This window comes from Strigops habroptila, chromosome 7, assembly GCF_004027225.2.
Source record: "Strigops habroptila isolate Jane chromosome 7, bStrHab1.2.pri, whole genome shotgun sequence".
NCBI lineage: Eukaryota > Metazoa > Chordata > Aves > Psittaciformes > Psittacidae > Strigops > Strigops habroptila.
This window is the reverse complement of record NC_044283.2, coordinates 3,041,283-3,055,011: the sequence shown is the minus strand read 5'-3', so window position 1 is coordinate 3,055,011 and position 13,729 is coordinate 3,041,283. Positions and strand designations below refer to the sequence as shown.

Sequence of the window (13,729 nt, the reverse complement as noted above, 5' to 3'; positions counted from 1 at the left end):
ATTAATATCACTAACATTAACATTAATGCTAATAAAATCATTACTGTTTTCCAAGTGCTGTGGCTTGGAGGATTATTCTAGGGGGATTGGTCACAATTTGTGGCACCAAGAAGCAGCACTGGGAGCAAAACTGTGGCAGCAAAAAGCAGAGGGGCTGCTGTTGACATGAAGTAGACCTTAGAGCAGTGCCTAAAGTGGCTCCAGGAAACCTGGAGAGGGGCTTTGGACAAGGGCCTGGAGGGACAGGACAAGGGGAATGGCTTTAACCTGCCAGAGGGGAGATTGAGATGAGCTCTTGGGCAGAAGCTCTTCCCTGTGAGGGTGCTGAGGCGCTGGCACAGGGTGCCCAGAGAAGCTGATGCTTTCCAGGCTCTGGACTGCGATGGATGCTCCAGCACTGCAGAGGGTTGAGTCCTTGTCCCTTCTCCAAGCCAGTTGCAAGCGTGACACCCCTGGAGCTGAGACTCGAGCAGGACAGGAGCTGGGGGTGATGGCACCACTCACCAGGGCTGGCTGGGGACCCTCCAGCCCGTTTCCTGCCTGGCTTTGCTGGCTGGGCCGGGCAGCACGGAGGCCGTTAGCGGCTGCGGTGGAAAAGGTCTAACTCATCCAGCCAGATGTGCTGAAAGAACGGCTGCAAAGAGCCCCAGCAACCCCCCAGACCTCCTGCATCCTGCTGCCAGAGGCACCCTGCACATAAATCACATCTGACAACCAGCACTGCACTGGTTAGGCTGAGCTTAACTCCAGCCAAGGCAGAAGTGGTCCAGCGATACAGAGTAGGGGCACAGCACTGTGGGCTTTGGCAAGCCCTACAGTCAGGATGGTGATGATGGTTATGGTTGGAGGGCTCAATGATAAGCACATTGGAGGAGGGGAAAGGGCTGGCTATGGTTGGGTTAAGACACTCCATGATTGCTTTGCCTTCTGGTCTTGCTTTTGGAAAGCCTTATGGTGGGGATGCTGAGGCTCAAGCAGCAACCGAACATGCAGGAGGCAGAAATGCCTCCCAATAAATTCCATGGCTTTTTGCTGCTGGGCTGCAGGAGATGACAACATGTAAATGGAAAGAACAAGGATGTGCAAGACCAGGAGGATTTTGTGGTTTTATTTGCCCTGCTAAGTCACTGCCTTCAAATCATTACACAAAGATCCTATCTTTTGGTCAGAATTAACATTTCTAGACCTCCCAGCCACAGAGGGACAAATGCACTGATACCACCAGAGTGCCCCTTGGTAGCTCAGTAGTCAAACAGCCTGGTTTGGGTTGGAAGGGAGCTTAAATGTGGTCCAGTTCCAAGCCCCTGCCCCGGGCAGGGACACCTTCCACTAGAGCAGGTTGCTCCAAGCCCCTGTGTCCAACCTGGCCTTGAACACTGCCAGGGATGGGGCAGCCACAGCTTCTCTGGGCACCCTGTGCCAGCGCCTCAGCACCCTCACAGGGAAGAGCTTCTGCCCAAGAGCTCATCTCAGTCTCCCCTCTGGCAGGTTAAAGCCATTCCCCTTGGCCTGTCCCTACAGGCCCTTGTCCAAAGCCCCTCTCCAGGTTTCCTGGAGCCCCTTTAGGCACTGGAGCTGCTCTAAGGATGGATGTCTTTCAGTGTTGATAACCACCCCTTTCTTCTCCTCTTGCAGATGAGACTCCAATTATAGCTGTGATGGTGGCCCTGTCTTCCCTCCTAGTCATAGTATTTATTATTATTGTGCTGTACATGTTAAGGTAAGAGATGCTTTAATGCTGATTCCCCTTGTTTGGCAGAAGTTCATTACTAAACATACAGGGATAAGCCTTTTGTGCTGTTTCCTGAGCTAAAGGCTGGCACAGCCACACGAGAAACCTGTAAGGATAATGAAAATGAGGTTTGGGGTTATCTGGTAAATGGTGCTTATTCCTTTCTCCATAAATCTGACCCTCGTGTGGGGTGATGCCTGTTCTGCTCCTGAATAATGCCACATTTAGTAGGGTAGGTTCAACTGAAGGCCTGTCAATGCAGTTAAATAGTCAGTAAGGATGTTGGATTGAGTAATCCGGGGAAGCTGAACACAGCACTGGAGCCAGAAACACCTTTGCTTGTATAACTGGGTGTGTTATTCCTTGATTCCCATCTTGCTGTCGAACGTGGTCCAACATCCAGAGCCAAGCTCTGCCTTGGAAACCAAACCTGCACATTGTGCCCGTGCAGCTTCCATTGCAATGTAGCCTGCGACAGAGCTTGTTAGGAGCATGAAGTGATGCTCTACCTGGATCTATAGCATTCCAAAGCCTTCTTAGGTCCATTTTTAAGCAATCCAAGCATCTGTGCTGCTTAAAGTGTCCCATTCCCAGCTCCTGAGCACGTATCTGCTCAGCTAGAAAAGGGTGGTTATTCACCTGCAGTAAACATTTTAATTTACTCCCCATTTGGGGGATTAAACAGTAAAAAAGGGAAAGAAAACCCCATTTCCTTAGCAGTGGAAAAATTCCCTTCGTCTCCTGGCTCCGGGCCTGCCCTCGCAGCAGTGAACCTGATGAGAGCTTTGCCTCAGGACTTGAGTTTGAGTCCTCCCCACTTGGCTTCCAGCCCTTAAGAAAGAGTTTCTGTTGGCTGCTGCCTGCCCAGTGATTCAGCAAAACCCTTCACCGGAGGCAAGTGGAGCGTGAGCATCTGCTTCAAGTTAAAAGCGCACGGAGAAAGGGCTTTGCTGCACCACAGATCAACCTGGGCGTTACGTGCTCTGCTGAATCAACCCATGGAGCAGCAACTCCTTGGGGTGTCCTCCATAAAAACCAGGTCTTAAAGCTTCTCCTCCTGGTTTTCACCTTGCTCTGGCCTCCTGAAGCCTTTGCAGATGTGGTCAGTGAAATGTTATTTGTATTTTAGAGGTTCTTTAGCCTCTTGGACCCACCAAACCATGAGAAAACCCCTTCGTGGCTGTGTCTCTCATCCTGGGCTTCTTGGTTGGCTCTCTACTGATGTTCTCCTTGTCTTTGGTAGGTTCAAGAAATACAAGCAAGCAGGGAGTCACTCCAACTCCTTTCGGTTGTCCAACGGCCGGACGGATGATGCAGGTGAGGCCCGTGTTGGTGGGACACAGGGAGCACAAATGCATCTTGCAGGAGGAATAAGCTTTGGCCAGATCAAAACAGGTCAATGCAAACGTTCCTCAGAAGAACAACAGAGTATTTTAGGGTTTGGGGTTTTTTCCTTGCTTGGAATTGGCCAAAATTAGTGGTGAAATCACAGCAGTTCTCATAAAACAAGTAAAAACTATAGAAATAGCCTAAAAACCATGAAATATTGAAAGCAGGGTTGGTTTATGCCCTCCAGGGCAGCACAGAGCTACCCAGGTTGGTGTGCTGACCATGCAGTGCCTTTCCCTTTCCAACACAGCAATAAGACACATGCAACTTGGCTTATGTAGCCAGTGAAATTCCCTGGTGGCACCTTGGACTGGGCAGCTCAACTGGCAGTGGGAAAACACTCACTGAGTACTGGTTTGATGGGTGACAGGCTGAGAACATTGGGGCTGTTCAGCCTGGAGAAGAGAAGCTGCGTGGAGACCTCAGAGCAGCTTCCAGTGTCTGAAAGGGGCTACAAGGATGCTGGAGAGGGACTCTCCATCAGGGACTATAGTGACAGGACAAGGGGTGATGGGTTCAAACTGAAACAGGGAAGATTTAGGTTGGATATAAGGCAGAAGCTCTTCCCTGTGAGGGTGCTGAGGCGCTGGCACAGGGTGCCCAGAGAAGCTGTGGCTGCCCCATCCCTGGCAGTGTTCAAGGCCAGGTTGGACACAGGGGCTTGGAGCAACCTGCTCTAGTGGAAGGTGTCCCTGCCCGTGGCAGGGGGTTGGAGCTGGAGGAGCTTTAAGCTCCCTTCAACACAAACCGTTCTTATGGTTCTATGATTCTTCCTTGTTCCTTGTTCTAAACTTTCTCTGTTTTCCCTGATTTTGGTCAATTTTCATGGAACGAAAACTTATTTCCCAACTTTAATTCCAGCAACAAAATGGTTGCTCTCAAGTGGTTCATCTTATAATGAGCGATCACTTCCAACACCAAACTACTCACAGTTCGTCTTGAGCTTCCACAGTATCTCTTTGACTCATATAAGGATGGTTTTTAAAGACACATATTTGGGAAATAATTAAATATCCTTCTACATTTTAAATTAGGATGATGGTTGATTGGAACTCACATCTTCACACTGAATGTGGGCACCAAACTAATATTTCCAACAGAAAGCAGGGAATACACTTTTTTCCTTTATAAAAACCATTTTGGACCACTTAAAGATGCATAAATGGAGTTTTAAAGTCTTGTGCAAGGCTGCTGCAATGTCTAAACTCTTCTATTACTGAGCTTTGAGCCCACTGAAGGTCTGAAGTTGGGCATCTCCATCCATACGTAGGCGCCAAAGTAAGAGCTAAAGAGGAACCACCACCTCTTAAACTCAATTCAGATCCTTTTCTGAGCTCTTTCCACATAAACACCTTCAGGCAAGTGCTAACTGAAAATCAGCACCTTTTATTCCATGTTGGCAGCTCAGAGCTTCCCTGCCTGCTTAACGTGGCTGTAAATGAAGGTGTGAACTTCACAGACCATCAGCTGTGTTGCTATAACCCTCCCGTGGCCTTTCTTGGCTTCCCTGAGGAACCACAAGCAACAGCCACCTTTACTGTGTCCAGCTGGGAGTTGTGTCACAGTGATGGTGAGCAAAGGTGAAGTGAGGTGGTCTTCATCCCCCAGTATGGATGACTTGGTCCTCATTCCCTGATCTTTCTGCCTCTGTGATAGTGTGATGCTTGATCCCAGGGTGTTGAAAGAGTTTCGTGTTATCACAGAATCAATTAGAGTGGAAAAGACCCATAAAATCATCGAGTCCAACTGAACCCAGCACTGCCAAGGCCACCACTAACCCATGTCCCTCAGTGCCACATCGACACATCCTTTAAATACCCCCAGGGCCGGTGACTCCAGCCCTGCCCTGGGCAGCCTGTTCCAATGCCTGAGCACCCTTTGGGGAAGGAATTGTTCCTCAGCTCCATCTAAACCTCCCCTGGGGCAGCTTGAGGCCGTTTCCTCTTGTCCCATCCCTTGTTCCTTGGGAGCAGAGACCAGCCCCCTCCTGGCTCCATCCTCCTGCCAGGCAGTTGCAGAGAGCGAGAAGGTCCCCCCTGAGCCTTCTCTTCTCCAGACTAAACCCCCCCAGGTCCCTCAGCCGTTCCTCATCACACTTGTGCTCCAGGCCCTGCACCAGCTCCGGTGCCCTTCTCTGGCCCCGCTCCAGCACCTCAATGTCCCTCCTGTAGTGAGGTGTCCAAAGCAACCTGCTCCAGTGGAAGGTGTCCCTGCCTGTGACAGGGGGTCGGAGCTGGATGAGCTTTAAGCTCCCTTCCAACACAAACCACTCTGGGATTCTATGAAAACAAGGGGATAGTGAGGTGTGAGGTGGCCTAAAACCAACCAGCCCGAGGTGTGTGAGGTCCTGGTGCTCACCTAGGCATCAGTGAGTGGTGGGTGGGCACCTCTGATGCAGGGTGTCATTGCAGAGCCTCAGAGCATGCCGCTGCTCGCCCGCTCCCCCAGCACCAACCGTAAATACCCACCTCTGCCCGTTGACAAGCTGGAGGAGGAGATCAACCGCCGGATGGCAGATGACAACAAGCTCTTTCGGGAGGAGTTCAATGTGAGTCCCTTTGCTTCCTGCCCTGAAATCCCACAGGTTGCTCTCAGCGGTGGGTTTATGTCACACAGCAGCTTAAAATCTGGTCTCGTTTCATAGAGGAGGGGTAAAATTGTCTGGTGCATCAGAGAGGAGCTGCAGTGGTACCAAGCTTGGGGATGGCACATCAGTTGAGTCCATAATGTAACAGTGCTGGATGCTGTGCTTTGGAAGAGCTTATCTGGGAGCTTCGTGGAGGGAGTGATGCTCTGCCTGGTCCTCAGGGGTATTCAAAGGGCTGGGAGGTGGGAGGACTGATTCTGACCCTGAATCTGGTGTAAGGGAGGGCAAGCTGCAACCCCTCACATTCAGCACAGAAAGCAGAGGGTTTGTAGCAAGCAGCAGTGTGGAGTTATGTTATAATGGGTTCAGGAGGTGTGTTGGATGTCTTGGGGTCTTCCAGAGCTTGCTGGTTTCCTCCTTGCCCCAAATCCTCATGCCTTAAATCCACAAACAGCCAAAACAAGAGCTCTGACGGAGAAACAGAAGCATCCCATCTATTTCAATGGGCTGTTAACCCTGAAACAGAGCGATGACAGTCTATATGACAACAATTGGCCATCAGCAGTGAGTAATTTAGGTGTTGTCCTTATCCCACAATGCTGGAGGTGGCTACAACCTCTTCTTGACGTTGCTGAGCTCTGCAACTTCTTGTGATGACAAACCTGTTTCACCTTGGCAATACCAAAGCAGGCAGAGCAGTGCTGAGGTGGGTGACAAAGCTAAATAACACACTGGAGTATCACAGCATGTAACATAGGAGCTGGACTCTCCATCAGCCTCATTAAGGAAAGAAAATCCACTGATCTGGTTGTCTGCATGGCAAAGGTGTCTTCTGCAAACACCTAAAGCCTTTGGTCCAGAGCATGATATGAGGACGATGAGAAGATTAAAAGAAGCCACTCAAAACTCTCTGCAGCTGCTGCACAACTCGATACCCTCCCTGGCCGTGCTTCAAGGAAACTCAATAGGTGCAATGAATGCCCAGGGAGGGGATTTGGGGGTTATAAATACTTGCTTGCCCTGAAGACTTCCGTAGCCGAAGCACGTCTGTGCTGTCAGCTGGAGGAAGGGACGGTGAATACCTCCTGTGTGTTCTCATCCTCCTTCTATTCCAAGAGGATGTGGAATAACGGTGCTGGGGAAGCACCTCCTCTGCTCGAGTGTGAAACGTGGCTGCTGTGACTGGGACAGCATCGCCTGTGACCCCAGAACACCCCATCCTCAAGCTCTCTGGTGCTGCTGGGTGAAGAACTCCCTGCTTGGGTCCTCCTTCCCATCACTGGGTGCTCTCAGGGCTTTAGTTGGGTCACCATGAGCATCGCTGTTAACAGAGGAAAACCTCAGCAGGCAGAAGTGAGCTCCTGAATCGCTGGGTTTGGTGTCAGAGGCTCTGCTGCCACCTCGTGTTCATGGTGCTGAGGTTCCAGATATGTTTGGGAAGGGGTTTGCTCTCTCTGATCCAGCCCATGCTGTTGAAATGGTCACCTTGAGCTTGGTGGGGAGGAGGAGCTGGGGTGGAGATGGGGACGTAGCCAAAGGGGCAGGATGCTTGGATGCAGTTGTGTTACTGCCATAAGAACATCATGGAAAACCCTGGTTTCTGCCATTGCAGGCTCTCCCAGCGTGTCCCATACAGGCCACGTGTGAAGCTGCTTCCAAGGAGGAGAACAAGGAGAAGAACAGATACGTGAACATTTTGCCCTGTAGGTAGCAGAGCTGGTTGGAGGGGGGGGACGACATGACCAGTGCTCATTCCAGGGTCCCCCATTCCTGCTTTGGGGATGGCAATGACATGGTTGAGGTCACTTCACCTCCCTGATGGGTGGCAGCATCTGCTTTAGCTTTAGGTGCCTATGAGGAGGAGGTGCCTGGAGCCAGTATCAGAAAGTGAAGGGGATGGGAAATGCCAAAACAGCAGCTCTTGCTGGGTGGGATGGTGGGATGGGGGCTTCCTCATATGTGCACTCTGCACAAGGAAAGTGTGCTTGGGTGAGGTCTAGCATGTCTCCAGCCTGAAGCAAGAAGAATTTGGGGGCATAAAGGTGTTTGTGAGGTGTTTGTGCGTGCAGGGGATCCCGGGCTCTGCTCCAAGGCTTGGCTTTCTCACTACACCAGATACGAGCTGCATGGAGGGAGCTGGTTTTAATACAGGTTCAATTTCCCTCCAGATGATCATTCCAGGGTTCACCTGACTCCTGTTGAAGGGGTTCCTGACTCCGACTACATCAACGCCTCCTTCATTAATGTGAGTTTGGGCCTTTAAAGAGGAAATCCCCACTGACTGTGCCCTGGTCAATGGTGCCAGGTCCCACCAGGAGCGTGGGGCTTTCATGGGGTGTGATTTGTGCTTAGGAGATGATGGTTAAGAGACTCCCTCCTCCATTACCATCTCCTCAGCTCCTCCACAGCAATAAATCATGCTGGGTTTTGATCTCATCACCTTTGTGTGGCCGTGGTGAAGCTCCCTGCACTTCACTTTATGCCTTGAGCATGGTCGGAGTAAGAGGCTGAGAGCCAGAACTCAAGTTGAGCTGTAGCTCAGCTGCTTTGCCACAGTCCCATTTCTTCCCACCTCTAAAACAGTGAGAAGCACTTGCACTTCTTGGGGTGCTGCAGAGCTGAGCAGGCTGCTCTGGAAGGAGTTTGGGAAATGATCCTGCAGGAATTTGTACAGGGAGATTGAGATGAGCTCTGGGGCAGAAGTTCTTCCCTGTGAGGGTGCTGAGGCGCTGGCACAGGGTGCCCAGTAGAAGCTGTGGCTGCCCCATCCCTGGCAGTGTTCAAGGCCAGGTTGGACACGGGCTTGGAGCAACCTGCTCTAGTGGAAGGTGTCCCTGCCCGTGGCAGGGGGTTGGAACTGGAGGAGCTTTAAGCTCCCTTCAACCCAAACCAGTCTGTGGTTCTATGAATGGGAATTTCTGATTAATGACTGATCAAGCATCAGTTAATCATTGGTACTTCCCAGCTTGCAGGGCTGGATGTGGGAAGGGGATGAGAAAGACAACAAAGAATCCAACTAAAATAGCAGCAACATTGCCCTGCTCTGCTCTGAGGAGGAGATGGGTCCTGTATGGTCATGACCATATAGCTCCAATAAGTTGGAAGGGTAATGTGAAGAGGTAGACTTAGAGGAACATGAAGAAAAGCAAGACCAAAAAAGCTTTATCCTTTCTTCACCAGTAAATAAATATCCCATAGGAAATACACAAAATCAACCCCCATGAGACCAACAGCCCCACATCCCAAAGGCTAATCCTGATTTTCACATGATGCTCTGGATGCAGGGTCTGATCCCTGCTGAAGGGCTGTCGGGTACCGCTTCATTAGTGCTTTGTGCCAACAAGCGGGGTCATTCCTGCATTATATGAGCATGTGGAGTGTTGCTTTGGGACAAAGGCCTTTTCCACAGGGATTTTCCCTTATTTCTGCCCTGCTGCTGGTGCTGCTTCTCCTCTCGGGAGCTGCAGCCCTGTCTCTGCACAGGGGAATGAGCAGCAGAGCAGGTGATGCGCTGGTTATTGATGATGTAGATGCATTTCATGGCTCTTGTGTTAGACAAATACTCATCTTTCATTTATCTTTCTTTTTTTCTCTATAGGGGTACCAAGAGAAAAACAAGTTCATTGCTGCACAAGGTAAGCACTTGGTTATTCCCATAGCTCTCTCTGGTGGCAGCCGGGCTGGGGACCTTCTGCTTTGTGAAGCTGTTCCAGTCTAACCACAGCACAGAGCCTTGCAGAGCTGCACTGGCCAAAAGGAGGCTTGGCTGGTCCACACTTTGTTCTCAAACTGGTTTTCCCAGTCAAAGACCAGTGCTGGATGTGCTGGGGGAGGAGGAGCAGCTCTGCTTGTGCAATATTGATTGGTGGAGCGGGTCATGGTGGTTCTGCTCTGAGCCTTGTCCTTCCACCCTGGTCTGCAGCTGCAGGTGGTCTTGGTCTCTGGAAATAAACCATGTAGATGAGACCCTCAGTGCCATGGGTTAGTGGTGGCCTTGGCAGTGCTGGGGTAAGGGTTGGACTTGATCTTAAAGGTCTTTTCCAACCTGGTTGATTCTAGGAGTCTATGATAAATAGCCAGTCAGCTGCTTAATTAAGTTGCCCAAATCTGGTTTCATGGAGATCTGGTTTCATTTCTGCTCCTATTTAAACCTCAGCAGACAATGTAGACTTGTGCCCTTGGAGGGCAATTTCACTTCAGAAGGGGGGCAGAATTATTGAGCTATTGAGAGTAACAAGCATCATGAGTCTTCCCAAGCTCAGTTGCCCCCAGTCAGTGTGTCACCATCTTACATGCACCAGCCCTCCAGCTCTCTTGCTTCCCTTGTACCAGTCCAAACACATCCCTAAACCCAAGATGCCCACTAGCAGAGGGGTTGATGTCAGCAAAAAGGAGGTTACCTGCCCATGGGAGGTGTTTTGCATTCCCATTCTTGACTTGCAAGTGGGTAAGAGCATCACCTGCGCTTGGCCTGGCTCTTGCTGTGGAAGGAAGGCTGGATCTGGTCCATCAGTGGTACCACCAGGCTGGGGTGAAGCTTTAGCCCTGCTGTTCCCTTGGCTTACCCTTGGCCTCATGACAAGGGAGGTCTAGGCTGAGTTATCTCCTTGTCTGGCAGGCAGCAGGTAACTGTTCTTGTGCCTCATTGAGTTAGGATCCCATGGTTAAAACCCAAAACCCCAAGGTAGGACTTGTGCAGACTGTTTGAGATGGCCACAATTGCCCTGGGTGACCATGAACAAGTGCTTTCCATGCTCAATTTGTCTGATTTGCCCTTCTTGGGCTAAAAATGGAATTCCTGATCATAAAACACATCCAGAAAGACCAGCTATTGCGTGATGGGATCGTTCCTTGGGTTAGACACCAAAGCACCTCCTGTGCTGACATCTGTTGGCAAAAGATGTGTTGCATCATCCTGACGTGTGCCTTCACACACTGGGTTTCAGTCCCAGCACCTCAGGGGTTGATCCCAAAGATAATGTTTCTTTTTACCTTCCCTTTAGGACCAAAGGAAGAAACAGTGAATGATTTTTGGAGGATGATTTGGGAGCAAAACACAGCAACAATTGTCATGGTGACCAACCTGAAAGAGAGGAAAGAGGTGGGTACCAGAAGGCTTCGTGGGCTGGTATCTAACCCAGCTTCACCCAAATCCAGCACATCTCATGCCCATGGGTGTGTCTTGGAGCTGGTCACAGCCTTGAGAGAGACCAGAGCTCACCTGCTCTGTTTTCTCTCCCCACAGTGTAAGTGTGCTCAGTACTGGCCGGATCAGGGCTGCTGGACATACGGGAACATCCGAGTGTCCGTGGAGGATGTGACTGTCCTGGTGGATTACACAGTGCGGAAGTTCTGCATCCAGCAGGTGCTGGGGCTCGGGTCTCCCTTCCCATCCCATCTCATCCCATCCCATCCCATCCCATCCCATCCCACCCTATCCCATCCCTCTGCACTGGGCATCCAATAGGGGCTGGTGTGGTCTTCAACTCCTCCAAGGAGTGATTCTTCTCACAGAATCCCAGCCTGGTTTGGGTTGAAGGGAGCTTAAAGCTCATCCAGCTCCAACCCCTGCCACGGGCAGGGGCACCTTCCACTAGAGCAGGTTGCTCCAAGCCCCTGTGTCCAACCTGGCCTTGAACACTGCCAGGGATGGGGCAGCCACAGCTTCTCTGGGCACCCTGTGCCAGCGCCTCAGCACCCTCACAGGGAAGAGCTTCTGCCTCAGAGCTCATCTCAATCTCCCCTCTGGCAGGTTAAAGCCATTCCCCTTGGCCTGTCCCTACAGGCCCTTGTCCAAAGCCCCTCTTCAGGTTTCCTGGAGCCCCTTTAGGCCCTGGAGCTGCTCTAAGGTCTCCCCTTCAGGAGCTTTCTCCAGGCTGCCCATTTTTAACCAGAGCTATTAAGAATTTACCCATCTTAAACACCTGGGAGCCCATTCCCTGCATGTATGCACTGAACTGAGAGCAGGGAAGCTGATGGATGCCAAGGCTGAAAGTCACTCCTGTAACACTCCAGCCCTTGCTGTTACCAGTATTGGTTCCTCCTCTCACCCACAGTTACTTAATGCCTGCAAATAATCAGATTTATCCCACGAGCCAGGACAAAATCCACTCTTGGTTTTGATTGCTTTCCCATCTGTCACTGCATTTGCTTGTCCTCCAAGGAGGCTCTGGATGCTTTAGTCACTCTGTTTGTTCTGCTGCTGTTCTTGGAGGCAAGCAGGGAAGAGCTGGTGACTGGGAGCCTGCCTGGACCCTGAGTGGGGTTCTCCTGAGCCCTCACCCTTCATGAGTGGTTTCCTCCTCTGCCTTTAATATGAGGATGCAATGGGCAGAGGTGTGGGAAAGGATGGAGTGGCAGCTTCTGTTTGAGCTCCATTGGAATGAAATGTGGCAGCTTCTGCCAGGTTGGAGCCACAGCCAAGGCCAGGCTGGCATCTCTCACCCTTTAGACATGGGCTGTAATGCTGGGTCATTAAAATGTCATCTTGGTAGAGACTAATTTGGCCCCAGAGCCTGAATCTGTGCCCTTTCAGCTTGTGGATGCCTCTGAAGCCATCCAGCTCAGTGCTGGGGATGTCGCACTCTCTCTGCCCCTTGGTTTTGGGGGGAAAGAAGGGAAATTGAGTGTTTACCATCACCTGCATCCCCTGCAGGTCGGCGATGTCACCAACAAGAAGCCCCAGCGCCTGGTGACACAGTTCCACTTCACCAGCTGGCCCGACTTCGGGGTCCCCTTCACCCCCATCGGGATGCTCAAGTTCCTGAAGAAGGTGAAGACATGTAACCCCCAATATGCAGGAGCAATAGTAGTGCACTGCAGGTGAGTCCTGGCCATGGGTTACCTCTGCATCTCCTTGGAAACCAGCTCCTATTTAATACTTGAAGGATTTTTGTCCCTGAAGCCTTTTTGATTACTGTTATTTAACTTTCCCATGTTAAATGGGGATGTTCCATATGGGAACACTCAAAAAACACTCATGAATTGAAGGAGCTTGTGGGAAGCAGCAATGGGATGGTGTTACAGCTCCAATTGGGTGCTCATGGGGGTTAGCTGGATGCTGAGGGAGCCAAGCTGAGCACCAGTGCTGGGCATCGCTGGTATCTCCCTTGGCTCCCTGCTGCCCTCAGCATGAGAGGACAATGTCCCTTGTTGTGAGAAGGCAGTTGGAAGAAGGGAGCAAGGACCACGGTGTTTGAGCCCACATGGAGTGGTTTCAGGCACAACAGCAAGCCTGGGAGAGCCACAGAGGCTTTCCATGGGTCCGTAATGGAAAGCCCAGAGTTAAAGGCAGAGATGATCACATTTGCAACCTCCAAGTCCATCTTTCCACCTTCCTTCTCGGGAAGCAACTGACAAAAGAGCTTTGTCTTTCCATAGCATCTTTCTTCTTCTCCTTAATGGTTGAGTTACCAGCAGAGAAACAAGGCTTCCCCATGGGCTCACCTTCATGGGATGGAGGTGGGCTGGAAGGAGCATCAGGCAGCCCATAAGGACTCTGGATGTTGTAGCTGTCTCTCTGCCTTCATGCACTGGGGTCATGGCAGTAGCTGGAGATGCTGTGTGCATCTCCCTGCAAAACCCAAGGCACACTGAGGAGCTCTTCATCTCCAAAACAGATTGTGCCATTTGCTCACTGTTGGGAAGCATCTGACTCGCTCCTGGCTGCTCCACAAGGGCCCCCAACGCTGCTGCACTGACCACTTGTCCCTTCTGCCCTTGCAGTGCTGGCGTGGGCCGCACGGGCACTTTCATTGTCATCGATGCCATGCTGGACATGATGCACGCAGAGAGGAAGGTGGATGTTTACGGCTTCGTGAGCCGGATCCGGGCTCAGCGCTGCCAGATGGTACAGACAGATGTAAGTGTGGTGCTGAGCTTTGGGCTGGGCTTTGCTCACTGCGGTTAGATTTCCTTAGAGCAGCTCCAGTGCCTAAAGGGGCTCCAGGAAACCTGGAGAGGGGCTTTGGACAAGGGCCTGTAGGGACAGGCCAAGGGGAATGGCTTTAACCTGCCAGAGG

At 51.2% G+C, this 13,729-nt stretch overlaps 1 protein-coding gene across 2 annotated transcripts in view; it reads left to right on the top strand.

Annotated features, from left to right (window-relative positions):
- Nucleotides 1–13,729, top strand: part of PTPRA (protein tyrosine phosphatase receptor type A) — a 110,311-nt gene that overhangs the window by 89,746 nt on the left and 6,836 nt on the right. For both annotated transcript variants that reach the window (XM_030491576.1, XM_030491577.1), the window contains 10 exons: nt 1,636–1,720; nt 2,976–3,049; nt 5,533–5,669; nt 7,321–7,411; nt 7,877–7,953; nt 9,307–9,343; nt 10,712–10,809; nt 10,954–11,073; nt 12,364–12,530; nt 13,434–13,569. In XM_030491576.1, the coding sequence (XP_030347436.1) occupies nt 1,636–1,720; nt 2,976–3,049; nt 5,533–5,669; nt 7,321–7,411; nt 7,877–7,953; nt 9,307–9,343; nt 10,712–10,809; nt 10,954–11,073; nt 12,364–12,530; nt 13,434–13,569 (1,022 nt within the window). The remainder of the gene's footprint in view (nt 1–1,635; nt 1,721–2,975; nt 3,050–5,532; nt 5,670–7,320; nt 7,412–7,876; nt 7,954–9,306; nt 9,344–10,711; nt 10,810–10,953; nt 11,074–12,363; nt 12,531–13,433; nt 13,570–13,729) is intronic.